The sequence below is a fragment of the Phragmites australis genome, chromosome 2 (genome assembly GCF_958298935.1).
Source record: "Phragmites australis chromosome 2, lpPhrAust1.1, whole genome shotgun sequence".
Taxonomy (NCBI): Eukaryota; Viridiplantae; Streptophyta; class Magnoliopsida; order Poales; family Poaceae; genus Phragmites; species Phragmites australis.
Window position 1 is genome coordinate 42146364 of NC_084922.1, and position 13160 is coordinate 42159523.

General features: G+C 44.6%; 3 protein-coding genes across 3 annotated transcripts; 2 read left to right on the forward strand and 1 right to left on the reverse strand.

Moving 5' to 3' along the window:
- Positions 1-557: 557 nt before the first annotated feature.
- Positions 558-4535, reverse strand: LOC133908964 (ribonuclease III domain-containing protein RNC1, chloroplastic-like). The gene is made up of 5 exons (XM_062351205.1): positions 3518-4535; positions 2620-2824; positions 2345-2545; positions 1281-1367; positions 558-1188 (listed from the first exon to the last, which is right to left on the reverse strand). Exons 1-5 carry the CDS (start codon positions 4507-4509, stop codon positions 871-873), a joined length of 1803 nt encoding a protein of 600 aa, XP_062207189.1. The 5' UTR covers positions 4510-4535; the 3' UTR covers positions 558-870.
- Positions 4536-4795: 260 nt separating this feature from the next.
- On the forward strand, positions 4796-7211 carry LOC133908967 (uncharacterized). The gene is made up of 3 exons (XM_062351211.1): positions 4796-5259; positions 6583-6707; positions 6788-7211. Exons 1-3 carry the CDS (start codon positions 4902-4904, stop codon positions 6989-6991), a joined length of 687 nt encoding a protein of 228 aa, XP_062207195.1. The 5' UTR covers positions 4796-4901; the 3' UTR covers positions 6992-7211.
- Positions 7212-8536: 1325 nt separating this feature from the next.
- LOC133908968 (calmodulin-2/4-like) lies at positions 8537-12254 on the forward strand. The gene is made up of 3 exons (XM_062351212.1): positions 8537-8719; positions 11106-11475; positions 11970-12254. The coding sequence occupies exons 1-3, from the start codon at positions 8644-8646 to the stop codon at positions 12070-12072; spliced, it is 549 nt and encodes a 182-aa protein (XP_062207196.1). The 5' UTR covers positions 8537-8643; the 3' UTR covers positions 12073-12254.
- The last annotated feature ends 906 nt before the right edge of the window (positions 12255-13160 follow it).

Consider the following 13160-nt stretch of genomic DNA (forward strand, 5'->3'; position numbering starts at 1 on the left):
CTTGTGGATTCTTCGCCATGGGCAACTTTTTTTTCCAACTAGCTCGGTGTGTTATAATAAAAATAAAAAATAAAAATATTAAATACGTTAACATTAAGTGTAAACGTAATGTATGGAGATATTGATGTATTGTTAATTCTTCTCATAATTTTTTTATTTTTATTAGTAAAATATATCTCATAGCTAGTAATGAGTGGGGAGATTGGAGAACGAGATTGGATAGCAAAAGTGAGTAAAGTATTTGAATTTTAAAGATTTTTTTAATGAGAGAAGAATAAGGAGAATATGTGATGCAGGAACAACTCATGTTTTATATTATTTTTTTCAATTTGTTCCGTGACCATTGAGCAGACCACAAATAAAAAATCAAGCGAAAAAATCATAGTTGCAACAGAAAATTATCTGGATAAATCACACAAATCTATCTGGATATACCATTATGCATTGATAGGACGGATGAAGCCGTTTGTTTCTTTTTATTTCTAAAAAGCGTATGTTTCTTTTCTTCGTTGCACTGATTCTTGACAAACTAAAAGGCATGTTTCTGACACGGGAAATGATTCTCTCTTGCTGCTGCTGTTTACATTTCTGCTCAAATATAAATTTACAACCAATTGTCAAAACTGTAGCTTCAGAAGGCAGCAGCATACGACTTACAACATCTCTAATCTACCATTTCCGACGGACAAGAGGCGACGGGTTCAGGAGAGGCCGGATAACCAGTGACAAATATGCTGTCCGGACTTCAGGGTTCAGGCTTCAGAGCAGCACGATCTGCTCTTGGATTAGTTCACAGCCTGCAGCATTTCAAGCGCTGCAATCGGCGATCTCGTTGGTCAGCAACTCAGCACTCACCGACGGCGAACATCCTCATACAGCTTTGGGCTGGACCTGTTCAAAGTCAAACACCTCGAACATCAAGCGCCGTACGTCAGGTTTGCCATAGACGCAGTACGCGAGCCCGTGTATCGCCTGCTGGACGGCGGTCGTCGAAGGATTTCTTAGACGCCGGTTGTGTTCGAATCTATCTTGCACCGACTCCCCGTAGATAATGTCGTGGTGCAGGTGCCTGTCCCGCAGGTATCGTCCGCAATACTTGTTCATCAACATCCTCCGATGCTTCTCCGCCAACCACCTGCCGGGTGCATCGAGATGCTTCATGAGCAGCCTCTCTGCCATTACTAGATCCTGACCACAAAGAAGTTCAGACCTTCAGCATGGCTCTTGGCCCGTTGGACAGTGGCGATGGGCTGAAAACTTCATAAGAAGGCACAACATACCTGAATCTTCTGGCCAACATATTCGAGCCGCTCAAAACAAAATCTTGGATGCTCGAACTTATGTTTTGACGGGTGCAAAAAGCACAGCTGCAGGGAAACAAGGCACCACGCTGGTCACACTTCTCATATTATAAATTTAATGGAAACAAGAGTGTCGACATCTTGACATAGTTTTCCCTAGCAAACGAAATCTAGACACAGCTTTGCTAATTACATACTACAGATCCTATTTGTGAACCGAGCTGTGGAAAGTAGGGTCATTAATTTCTCTCTTGAAAACAATACACTAATTGAAGTGGCCAGGCATGTTTCTCTTTTCTATGTTACGAAGGGAATACGGAATACTGAAAAACCCAAACAAACTTACAGTTGAAAAATGGTATGGCGTGAGATGAACACTGGACGCAGCTTGATGATTATGGTGGATATTGCAGTACTTTGTGGTGATCAAAATAAACTATTTGTGCATCAGAAATTTAAAACTAGTGAAAGTTCAAATAGAATCCTACACCAATGCTTTTGGCTTGACTTTAATAGTATTACATCGGGAGCCATATCAATTTTTTACAAACATCTTAAATAATTTATCACTTTATTCATCTACATCTCAGATAAGATATGGTAATGTCAACCACCAGCTTAGTGCCACAAATACACTCACTGTACGGCCTTCATAGTATGTACTCCAAATTATATTCCCTCATTACATGTACATATATCATAGGAAGCCAAAAAGACATTCTCGAGTCTCAACCAACTAGAACTTCATGCTGACTCAAAAGTCTTATATTCTCAACTGTGTAGTTTTCTACACGTAAGAGTTGGTTCTGGATCCTAAGGCCTTAAATAGCACTACAGAACTGCAGTTTCATCCACTCAATATTCAAGAATTATCAGCATTTCATTTCCTTTTCTGATTTATGATTCATGAAACTTGCTACAGGTTTAAAATTTCAAAAGGCTGAGCATGTAATATACCTAAAACATGCTTTGCAGATAGTCAAACAAACTTTTGAAAGGAATAACAGAAGGGAAGAAAAAATGGTCTGGGGATGTCGAATTACCTGAAGGCCAAGTCCAAGCTCTATATTCCTTGCTTCTGTGATTTCTGGAATTTTGTCATTCATGGGCAAGGGATATCCTAGGGTGTCCATGACCTTGGGTCTATTGTCAAAATCCCAAATATTTCCTCTGAAACGATGCATGCCTGGTGGCACACAAGCTCGGAAAAGCCTAGGATGAGCGAAAAGAGCATCTGGAGGTGGCTGCACGAGATGTAACAAGATAAGAAAGAAGCAAAGAGTGAAGATACATGGGAAACAATAGTAAGAGCCATTACCCTGTAGGCAGCAACATCCTGCCACGTGAGTTGCCTCTTTTCAAACTCCACTGAAACATAATCAACATCCTCTAATTGGCGCCGCAATTTTGGCTGACAGCTCTCATCGTCAGGGTCCATCCCAAATGCCTCAAAAAGGACTCGATACACTTCAGGCATTCCAAAGCACAAATATATAGCTCCAAATAATGCCCAGAATACAGCCCTAAGACACATATAGACATTTTACTGAAAGATTACCAGATATGTACACCAACTAGCAACACACATTGCTGTAAGAAATAAGAAATTCAGAAACAATGTCCTCCACAATACACGGTAGCAGCATGAAGGTGTGAAGATATGGCTATGTGCTCCATATTCTCATGCTACTAAGTGTTCCACAGCGGATTAGCACATCAAAAGGGGTACAGAGCAATACAACATAAAGGGATGGAATATTGTAACAGTGAATTAGTATAACATTTAGGCACTCATGGAGACAAATCGGCAAAAAAAAGGCTACAGAACATTCAACATGTAACATTGAATCATACAGTGACACAAAGAAAAGAGATATGATCCTTTTCATTTCCCCAATATCATCATGCTTAAAGCTAACCAAATATATTTCAAGTTGACTACCAATGTGCCAACAAGGTTAACAAGCCCTATATAGCCGTTGAGATAAAGCAATCAGGATATCTAACAACCTAACCCTGTTGTGTCCTGTTAATTGCAATGCAAATATTCAGACAAGATGTGGTTGCTTTATTTTGCACACACCGACCATTAACTACTCAAATTATCCTAATTTATCGTCAGAAACAAGGTTCCATCTCTACACTTCTAATTGCACATTTCCAGCATAAGAAAGGAATTCACACTTTCAGAAAATCGATAAGAAGATGACACTCACTTGGACGGCGGCTCCCGGTCCTTGCGTATCATCTTATCCAAATCATCGTAAGGAAACACCAAATTGTGCAGGCTGGCCGCCTTGATCCATTTGGGAAGCACCTTCTTCCCAATAAGAGCGAACACCCGCTCCCTCATCGGCCCAGGTGACTCCCTGGGGTACCTCTGCAAGAAGAACTCGCAGAAGGCGAGCTCTAGCACGTACTGGCCCAGGAACCAGAGCCTGGAGTGACCGTTGCGAACGTGCCGCGTCCGCGTGCGCTCGCAGGAGGGGTCCAGGTGCTGGAACGCGAGGTAGAGCAGCACGTCGAAGTGGCGCGCGGGGCAGTCGTCCCCTTCGCCGAGCGTCTCCGAGGGCGCGAGCGGGTACCCGAGCGCCTGCTTGGCCTCGAGAAGGTACTCGTCCATCCAGGTCCTGTCAGCGACGGAGAGCGGCGCGGAGGGGAGGCAGGAGGAGAGGAGCGGGAGCGCCTTCATCGACAGCTGCGGGCTGCTGAGGAACCGCCGGGTGAGGCGCTCGTCGTCGAGCGGCGGCTTGAGGATGAAGCGTCGCGGTGGGTGCTTCTTCCTGGGGGAGACAGCCTTCTTACGCTGCGCGAGCTCCCGGAGGAGGCGGCTCGGACTGTTCGCCGGCTCAGGAGGGGAGGCCGGTGGCGGCGGAGAGGTGTGGTCGGCCGCGACGGCGAGGATGCGGACTCGGACGCGGCGGCGCGAGGTGGGGAGGGGCGCGAGGTGGGGAGCTTGGAAGGCCATGGCGGGTGGCGCCATGGTGGTGGCGACCGCGAGCTTGGGGTTTTGCGGGGGATTTGGCTGGGGTTGGAGGAAGACGAGGAAGAGGATAAGCGGAGGCGAATCAGAAGCCGTCCGTGCCGTGATCGGCGGCTGCGATGGGGTGGATGGGTGCAAGCCACAGCTCAGCTGTACTGTGCTAGCAAACCAGAGGACGTATTTCGAATTTTCGACCGTCCATCGACAACGGACTGATCGCCACATAACAGCGAATTTTTTATTTTAATTTTTCAAATTTAGTAATTTTAGGCTGCTGTTTGAATAAATAGTAACTATAGACCTATTTTTCAAACAGATACCTAAAATTATTAAATTGAAAAATAAAAATTAAAAAAATCCATAACACCGCGCCCCAAGCCGTAAATATCGCAGCAGATAATATTCTCGATCCAAGTTTCGGCCCAAAATATTCGGCGACGATGCCTAGCCCACCAGTCAACGAGACGGGCCCCGTGGAGAGAGCGACGGGCCCAGGCTGTGCGGACCGTATCACTCATGGACCGCTGAGCCCACCCTTTGCGGCGGCGGGCAAGGCAGCGAGGCGTCTCCAGTCTCCACCCTCCACCACCGATCCGCCGGGGCGTCATCCGTCGTCGATGGCGAACCCGAGGAGAGCCATCGCGCTGCACATCCAGACCCAGCCGCCGCCGCTTCCCCCCACCGCCGCCGCCCTGCCGCCGCACTCCCCCCTGACATCGTCGCTGCTGCACTTCCTGAAGCGGCCGGCGTCCTTCCCCTTCCTCCTCTCCTTCTTCGTGCTCCTCACATGGCTCTCCCTCCGCTTCCACCGCCCCTCCCCTCCACCCTCCCTTGGCGGCCGTCCTGCCGTCGCCCGCGACCCTCAGGCCAACCTCATCCGCTTCCCCGCCGCGCTCCATCCCACGCCCATCGCCGCTGACGGGCGCGGGTGGCTCCTCGATCCCGTCGCCGCCGCCCGACACGCCGGCCTACCAGGTGAGCTCCCCATCGACTGACGCTTCCTATGCTCCTGTCCTTTTGTGATCGATTATACCCTCTCCGTGTGTTTGAGGACTGCGATTGTGCTCAATTGGACCCGTGATGCTGCAAGGCACTGCAGATAATGCGGTAAGAAGCGTTGGTAGAATAGCAATGTTGGATAATGTGGTAGAATGTGAGTAGATCACATCGCGTTAATAACAATTGAAGTCGATCTGCCTGGATGCACAAATGGAACAGATACTGCTTATCTGCAAATCTGTAGATCATGTTTGTTCCGTTGGTATTTAATGGTGAAAGGAAGAACTGATGTTCTGGTTACGAAGCTAGTGGAACTAAAGCTAAAACATTGTGTCTGCTATGCTGCTCATAAAACGGTGATATTGCTAGTACATTCGTCTGGTTCGAAGTTCTGTTTTGGGAAGAACGAGCAAAATCTGTTTCTGCATCTTAGTTCAAGTATGGTTGGTTGATTGCTACAATGCCATCTGAGCCCATTCTAATTGCATTGCGCTAATGTTCAAATTAGTTGGATTGCATGTGCATGTTTTTAACTCAATGACAAGCTAGTTGATGATTGCAAAAACGTAGTTGTTACATCAAATTGGTAAAATTAATATGGTTGGTTGAGCTGGAAATATACCCTGTTCTGCAACTGACATTGTGTTTTTAACTGAAGGAACCTCTAAATCCCGTGTAGTACTGTCCGCTTTGCATAGTGTGTTCCCTTGAGACATATTCTGGAGACTGCATCTCATTGACATCGCTCTAAATTAATACCTCACACTAGTAGACTAATAGATACGCTGGTTGCTTATTTGACAACCAAGGAATGAAAATACCTTTACTCAAAATTTTCATTTCAACATTTATGTTTGCTTTGTCCTCAGGTGCCCATTTGCCCCGTAGAATACTGATATGCATCCTTTCGACCCAAGGGGGAAAGTGAAGAAAAAAAGAAACTTTTGTGGCATGGATGTTGTATGTTGTAACCACTTGTTTTTAGCTAACCAAGTTGGAGAACATTTTTTATATACTCATATTCATCATGTTTCTTCTATGCTTTCTTTACATTTGTCCGTGCTATCTCTGGAAGCCCTTTTATGGGCAAAGTGGAGAGCCTTTAAGTGCATTTCCAATGTTTTGTTACTGCTTACTACTGTGTCAAGCTTGAGATTTTTCTCTAGTGCAGGATTGGTACTCGAACTTGCGTTTACTATTTATTATTTATGCTGCATATGACTGTATGGTATTTGAGCTTTCAAGAATATATGTGAATGAAACATAGGTAAGTTGTTGAAATAGCTTAATTTGTTTTAGGTGGGGCTCTGGTCTGTTTATCACTGCACGTAGGACAAATCCAGCCAGGTGGTTTACGTGGCAATCATCGTCACCATACATGCAATGAAACATTCGTCATCTGGGGTGCGAAGACAAAATTTAGGGTAGTGTTCTTCCCTTTTTGTAGTTCCTTGGAATTGTATATGCTTATAGTTCTGACTGTTTGTTTATTCATAATTAACAGTTAGAAAATGCTGATGTAGAAGATAAAGGATATGGAGAAGCAATAATTGCTGCTGACGAGGTCGGCATTGTTGCAAGCAGAAAATCAACTGCACATGCCTTGATCAATATGGATGTGCAACCGACCTTCTTCATCGGATGTCAGGATACACCGATTAATCCCAACAGCTCAAATACTGACTATAAGGTCTGGAAAGATCTATGACATTCACATTATTTGTATGATCTGATGGTGAGCAAGTGTCACTCAGGCCTAATATGATGGGTAGAAATGGGAAGCAACTTGTAGCCTCAAAATATCATCTTGGTCCTGTTGTAGTTCTTTCTATGATCAGATATCGGTGTATAGTTTTCAGAGCACGAGCAGTTGACTTTTGATTCTTTTGTTTGGCATGCCTAATTTTTTGTAGGAAGTTGTTTATTTTTATTACCTTTTTGTTTATTTTTATTACCTTTTTTCTATTGCATATAATCTCTAGTGTGGTGCACATGTCTCATTATGATATCAGTTTTCACAAATGATAGTGGCTAACTCGTTTTTTTAGATATTCTGTTGGAAAATCTTTGTTTGGATGTGCAATATTTTGCTTCAGAGCTGTTACTTGAACAATATCCCGTTTCGTTTTTTAGCTATGTGTTATTGAATAGATAGTATGCAGGATGTAATGTCCTTTATAATGAACTTATTTCTTTTCGAACGAACATACTTATTTGTTTGCTCAGTCTTTTTATATAAGTTGATCTAATATTCTCAATTCTTTATGAGAGGCTATTGCCAAAATTAACTTCAGTACTAAAAGCCTCGACGTAGTTATTCCACAGATTCTAATTTGTTAGATATGTTAATTTGAAACCAGAGAAGTAGTGAAATATGGTAGTGGTCTGGAGGACTAGACAATGCTTTAGCGATCAATCTTGAATAAAAGCAAAGGTAACGAAATGTCGAAATAAAGAGAAAAGAGTCAGAAACAAAGAAAGATACCATGCACCCATGACCCCTACAGTCACACCAACATGCAAAATATTCTCTAGCAATATATATATCTAAATATTAAAATCTACCTTTTAGAGGAAAAGATATATCTCCTGGAAAATTTGACATTTCGAGGGGAATTAAAATACAGTGATAGAAGGATCAGATACCCATGCGGCCATGCCACTAGCCCACAATTCAATACCTGATCGTCGGCCGTTTGACCCTTAGACTATCTAACTATATTCTCTTCATTTCGTTCTTTTTCTGATTCTCCTCTCTGTTTCTATTCTTTTTATTTTTTCTTCTCTCCAACAGCTTTACTTCCAAGAAAAGAAGAAAGAATTCTGTCACAAATGGCAAGGTCATTCACTTTAGGATGAAAACCGTGAAGCGAAACTATTGGAGCGTTGAAGGGAACGAAAATCCCTTCGTAAAGATATTCTGGATCCTGAAGGAAAACCGTTGGAGATGATCTAAGATTACATTTAGATAGGCTGTGATGTTGCAATTTCTAGCTAGCTAAGAAAGCAATTGTGTCAGTTAAATTTTGGTTGTTGAATTTTATAATAAATTTTAGTTTCTCTGTACATCTAAAAATCAGAAAAACCAATCAAAATTTACTTCTTAGCTTTTAATTCATTTCAACCACTGTTATTTTCTCGACCAACCAAAAGGCATCAGAAATGGACACTAAAAATCAACAGAACTTTTTCAAATAAAAACTAAAAATAGCCTCCCCAAGGGGTTAGTCGGTATAAAATGCCAGCTCTCGCAGCATCGTCTCCCCGTCTCGCGCGGCGCACAAACGCGCACGCCACTGGCCATTGACGCTTCGCTCGTAACCTTCCAGCTTCGCTCGTTTTCTCGAAGCTTCCGTCGCCATGGTGGACCAGCTCAGCGAAGAGCAGATTGCGGAGTTCAAGGAGGCCTTCAGCCTCTTCGACAAGGACGACAACGGTACCAACCTCCTCCCGTTTCCCCACCCTGCCGGCCTCCGTTTACTTCGTCTGACTGATCTCGCCGAGCTCCTTCTCGCTTGATCTAGCCCACTGCTCGTCTAGATCGCCATCCGATTGGGTTTAGCGGTCCTTAGCTGTTTCGTGCGTTATCCTAGATCTGATCGTACGCTAGCTCTTAGGATTGTGGTGAACTGCCGCGAACTTCTTAGGTTATTAGCGGCGCCATTTCCTGTTAAAAAAGGCATGCAAAATCGTGTGGAGTTATGCTTCTTTGTATGATTTATGCATGCGTAGTGATTTGACCCATCCAAGTGCTTGAGCAGATTTTGAAATGATATTAGGAACAAGGAGAGCCAAAATCGGGAGAACGTGAGAGGAATTATGCTGTGGAATTCATGGCTTTGGATAAAGGTGTTGAACATAGCGCTTGTTGGAACAAGCCTGGAAACCAAGTTGTGCTTAGGCATGATGCAATATCAATATGTGGCTGATTGGTCATGCTGCTTCACTTTAGTAACTCTTACTGGTTCTGAAACAGAGCGTTGCGCTACATTACATGCTTTTGGTTCATGGGAATCAGATTCCTTAGTTGTATCTGCATGCTTCTACTTAAGAATAAAGCCCAGAAATATCTAATCTAAGCATATACTTTCTCAATTTGCTGTCGATAATACAGTCTCGATTTGTCAGCAACCACGTGGAGTTCGATAGCTGTATGTGCGAAGAAGCACAGTTTAGTTTGCTACTTGATCCATGGCATCAGATTCAGATTCTCTCATATCGCAAAATGGAAAAGGTGGAAGAATAAAGTGATGATGGAAGAGAATCTGGACCTAACCTGAACCTGTGTGCTCTGTTGGCTTATAATAAAACACTTAGAATAAAGTGGTGATGGAATGGTGGGTTAGTCAGTACTATTTGCTCAAGGATTTGCTATCAGGACTTCCCATACAGTCACTACTTTACAATTTACTTCGATGTACAGTTATTTGTAAAATTTGGAAATAACTGTATTAAAGCTGCAGTATTTCCCATACAGTCACCACTTTACAATACTCTTTTTTCGAGAATGTGTGATATGGGATAATCAGATCTCCGCTTAGTAAATGTTTCCAGAAACATAACTTCTTAGTAACTGAGCATGAAAAATGTGATCGGGTAGTTTGGGTGTAATTAATTAGCTCTATGTGTTTAGTGACTCGACCTTTCTACTGCCGAATGGTGTTTCAAAGGTGGTCTGGTTGCAAGTCCTCAAAAAAAAAAAGAAAGGTGATCTGGTTGCAACATCCTATTGCTAAGCTTGTCCTTCATCGAGCTACGTTATTAAGGGAGGATGTAAGTAAAATCGAATGTATTTGGTTGTATGAATAGTTAGATGTGTATAGGCATTATATATGCTAAAACGCAAATTACTAGGGGACAGATGGTACAATATGTGTAAATGTATAGATGATAGTTTTGGGAACTGTCTATTGAATTTTCCAAAAAAAAAATTCCTTACAATAGTAATGATTGACAATGTTTTTTCACACATCATTTCTACGAACTAGGTTCTCATGTTGGGATAAGATACCAATCTTTGTTGTTGTTGTTGCTGCTGCTGCTGCTGCGATGAGTACAAGTAGGTTGCTAATCTAGTTGCTGCATATTGGTAGTCGCTTGCTTTATGTAAATGGTCTTCCGTGTGTAATGGTATGAATATTTTGTTCTAAGTTTGGATTTTTTTTTATCAGCACTAGGCTGCTATGTTCTCTGAAAGAGGTGATAAAATGGTGCTTGAACTTGGCGTGGAAATCATAGTGAATCTGGGTATGGACGATACAGCAAGTTGATATTTACATGTCCTTCTGAGGAAAAATGATTTGCATGAGTTTTATACTGATCATCTATACATGGGTGTTCATAGAAACTGATCATCAATCGGGTGAGCTGGACGTCGTATCTTAGTTTGCAGATCCGATGCTAGATTAACGTGATGAAATGTGAAAGATGCCTGGTTACTAACTACAAGCAGTTGAGATAGCTAAGCGACTGCTTAATGCTAATTTATAGTAGAAAACGTAACGACAGTGAGTTTTTTACTTGCTTCCTCGGTTGATCTGCTATGTGTCCCGTAGTGGAATTTGGAAGGTGTTTGTTATCAGGTTCTTCAAAACTTCAATTTTTTGGGTTGCTAAAGAATAATTCCCTGTTATTATTTGTAGGAACCAAGTTATTTATAATGTTATGCTACAATATGCTATAGTGCTTATGATTTATTCCAATCATCATTTTTTACCTTCGTTTTTCTTGCAATTTTACTGTACTTGTTTGTACAATGCGGCAATACCAATGCATCATTTTTCATCTCTTGTACTGAGCTTGTCGTCCAATTAACCTCCCAGGATATATCAGCACCAAGGAGCTCGGGACCGTGATGCGCTCCCTTGGCCAGAACCCCACTGAGGCCGAGCTGCAGGACATGATCAACGAGGTGGACGCCGACGGCAACGACACCATCGACCTCCAGGAGTTCCTGAACCTGATGGCCCGGAAGATGAAGGACACCGACTCGGAGGAGGAGCTCAAGGAGGCGTTCCGCGTGTTCGACAAGGACCAGAACGGGTTCATCTCCGCGGCCGAGCTCCGCCACGTGATGAGCAACCTCGGGGAGAAGCTGACGGACGAGGAGGTGGACGAGATGGTCCGCGAGGCAGACGTGGACGGCGACGGACGGATCAACTACGAGGAGTTCGTCAAGGTCATGATGGCCAAGTGAGGAAAATCTCTGAAAATCTCTTTTTTCTCCCTAAAAAAAGAAGGAACCGGCTGGCTCATAACTAGTACATCTGCATAGTAATATTTCAAGTGCTTCTCATGATTGCAGTAGCATTTAGCTATGCGGTCTGTTTGGTTGTGGTCTGTTCCTGCACTAGGTCTTGTAGCTCTAGGATTCGCTGGAGTTGGGGTTTTCTTGGGTTCGGTCATCGTGCAAGCCTATATATCGTCCAGCTGTGAAGTCCTGCACTGTTTCTTTCGTAGTTTCATCTTTGTTTCGCTTGCTATCCCGGAGTCTGCACCGCATCGCATCAAGTTAGAAAGAAGAAGGAATAATGCGACTTGCACTGTGAAGCGGTGGAGCGAGCGTCTTTGAATCTAAGCAGAGAAGAAATAGACAGACACTCCGACTATGTCTTGCACGTAAGAAGGAGACGCAGATGGAGCTGGACCTTGGGATGATGAACTTACTCATGACTCTCTCTGTGCAGACGGAGGAACACGAGGACAGAGGAGAAGCCGGCGCGCGGCAAGAAGAAGGCGGGGTCGTCCGTGGACGCAGGCAAGCGTCCCCATAAATGCGCGATCCTGTAAGCTGCAATCGCCCGGTGATTCGCTGGTGGTGGATCGAGGCGTGCGTACGTCGGTGTAGCTGTGCCAGACGCGGGAGCCTCCTACAGGTCTGTTGATGTAACTGTAACGTATCATCAGATGATACGCGCTCTGTAAAACTACTGGAGAGGAATAACACTGCAACTTCTGCGTTGCATTGCGTCGCATTGGTGTGACTTGTGAGCAGGGGCGGACCAGGGAGGGCATAGGATACCAGTTAAGTTTTCATTTTCCAATGATTTATCGTATGCACTGTACTCATATGATATTCCTAACTTAATAGGTGGGACACCTAGAATGCATGTGAAGCTGCCAAAACTGATGACTACGTGCTGCGTTCGTCGTGCACGGATGATCGACGACTGTGTTGACGAAGAAAATTAAACCGGCAATCCGATGGCAAAGCGCGCGACCGGACCATCCGTGGTTCCTCACCCGTGCGTTCCAGCCCGCGGCCAGTCCGTTTCGCAGTGGGCGCTGGCAATACATGGGTGCCGTTTGGCGAGCGGAGCGCGCGCGAGTCGGCGGCCGCACTGCGCACAGGTGGGTGTACTACGCGTTTCTGCTCGCGTCGGCTCGGCGGTGACTGCCTTGGCATTGCCATTGCCGCTGTACGTGCGTACGTCCCCCTCGGCTGCACGTTCCTTGCTGCCGTTTATCTAGTGATCGCTTGTGCTTGGTCCACACCGCAGCAGCAGATAAAGGCGTTCGTGGGCTCGCAGCTGGTCAGCTGGATGTTTGAGCATGCGAACTCCAGAGCGCCTGCACGCCCTGCTGCTGAGTGCTGACCTGCTTTGCTCTTCGTCTTCACCGGCGTTCCGACGTCGGTATGTCACCCGCAAGCACGCTGAACATTTTGGTACGGCTATAGGACACTCCAGTGTTTCTAAGCCACCAACACTCTGATTTCTTCGGCCATCGGATCAAGATCCAACAGCTCATGTTCATCTTCAACCTCTCGACCTTCTTCCTCCTCCAAACTCTTCCTCCATGGCGGTGAGCTGATCCACTACGTGACACTCCTGCCCGTTCTCATCCTCGGGTCTTAGGTGGCTCCTGCCGCCAAATAT

Bases quoted from the DNA above. Each gene is read 5' to 3' on its own strand.
- LOC133908964 (XM_062351205.1), bottom strand. From the start codon at position 4,509: ATGTGGCGATCAGTCCGTTGTCGATGGACGGTCGAAAATTCGAAATAC. The intron at 2,546-2,619 runs GTAATGGCTCTT...CATCTCGTGCAG, and splicing joins AGGATGTTGCTGCCTACAGG to CCACCTCCAGATGCTCTTTT. The intron at 1,368-2,344 runs GTAATTCGACAT...GTTTCCCTGCAG, and splicing joins AGCTTGGACTTGGCCTTCAG to CTGTGCTTTTTGCACCCGTC.
- LOC133908967 (XM_062351211.1), top strand. From the start codon at position 4,902: ATGGCGAACCCGAGGAGAGCCATCGCGCTGCACATCCAGACCCAGCCG. The intron at 5,260-6,582 runs GTGAGCTCCCCA...AATTTGTTTTAG, and splicing joins CCGACACGCCGGCCTACCAG to GTGGGGCTCTGGTCTGTTTA. The intron at 6,708-6,787 runs GTAGTGTTCTTC...CATAATTAACAG, and splicing joins GTGCGAAGACAAAATTTAGG to TTAGAAAATGCTGATGTAGA.
- LOC133908968 (XM_062351212.1), top strand. From the start codon at position 8,644: ATGGTGGACCAGCTCAGCGAAGAGCAGATTGCGGAGTTCAAGGAGGCC. The intron at 8,720-11,105 runs GTACCAACCTCC...TTAACCTCCCAG, and splicing joins CTTCGACAAGGACGACAACG to GATATATCAGCACCAAGGAG. The intron at 11,476-11,969 runs GTGAGGAAAATC...CTCTCTGTGCAG, and splicing joins GTCAAGGTCATGATGGCCAA to ACGGAGGAACACGAGGACAG.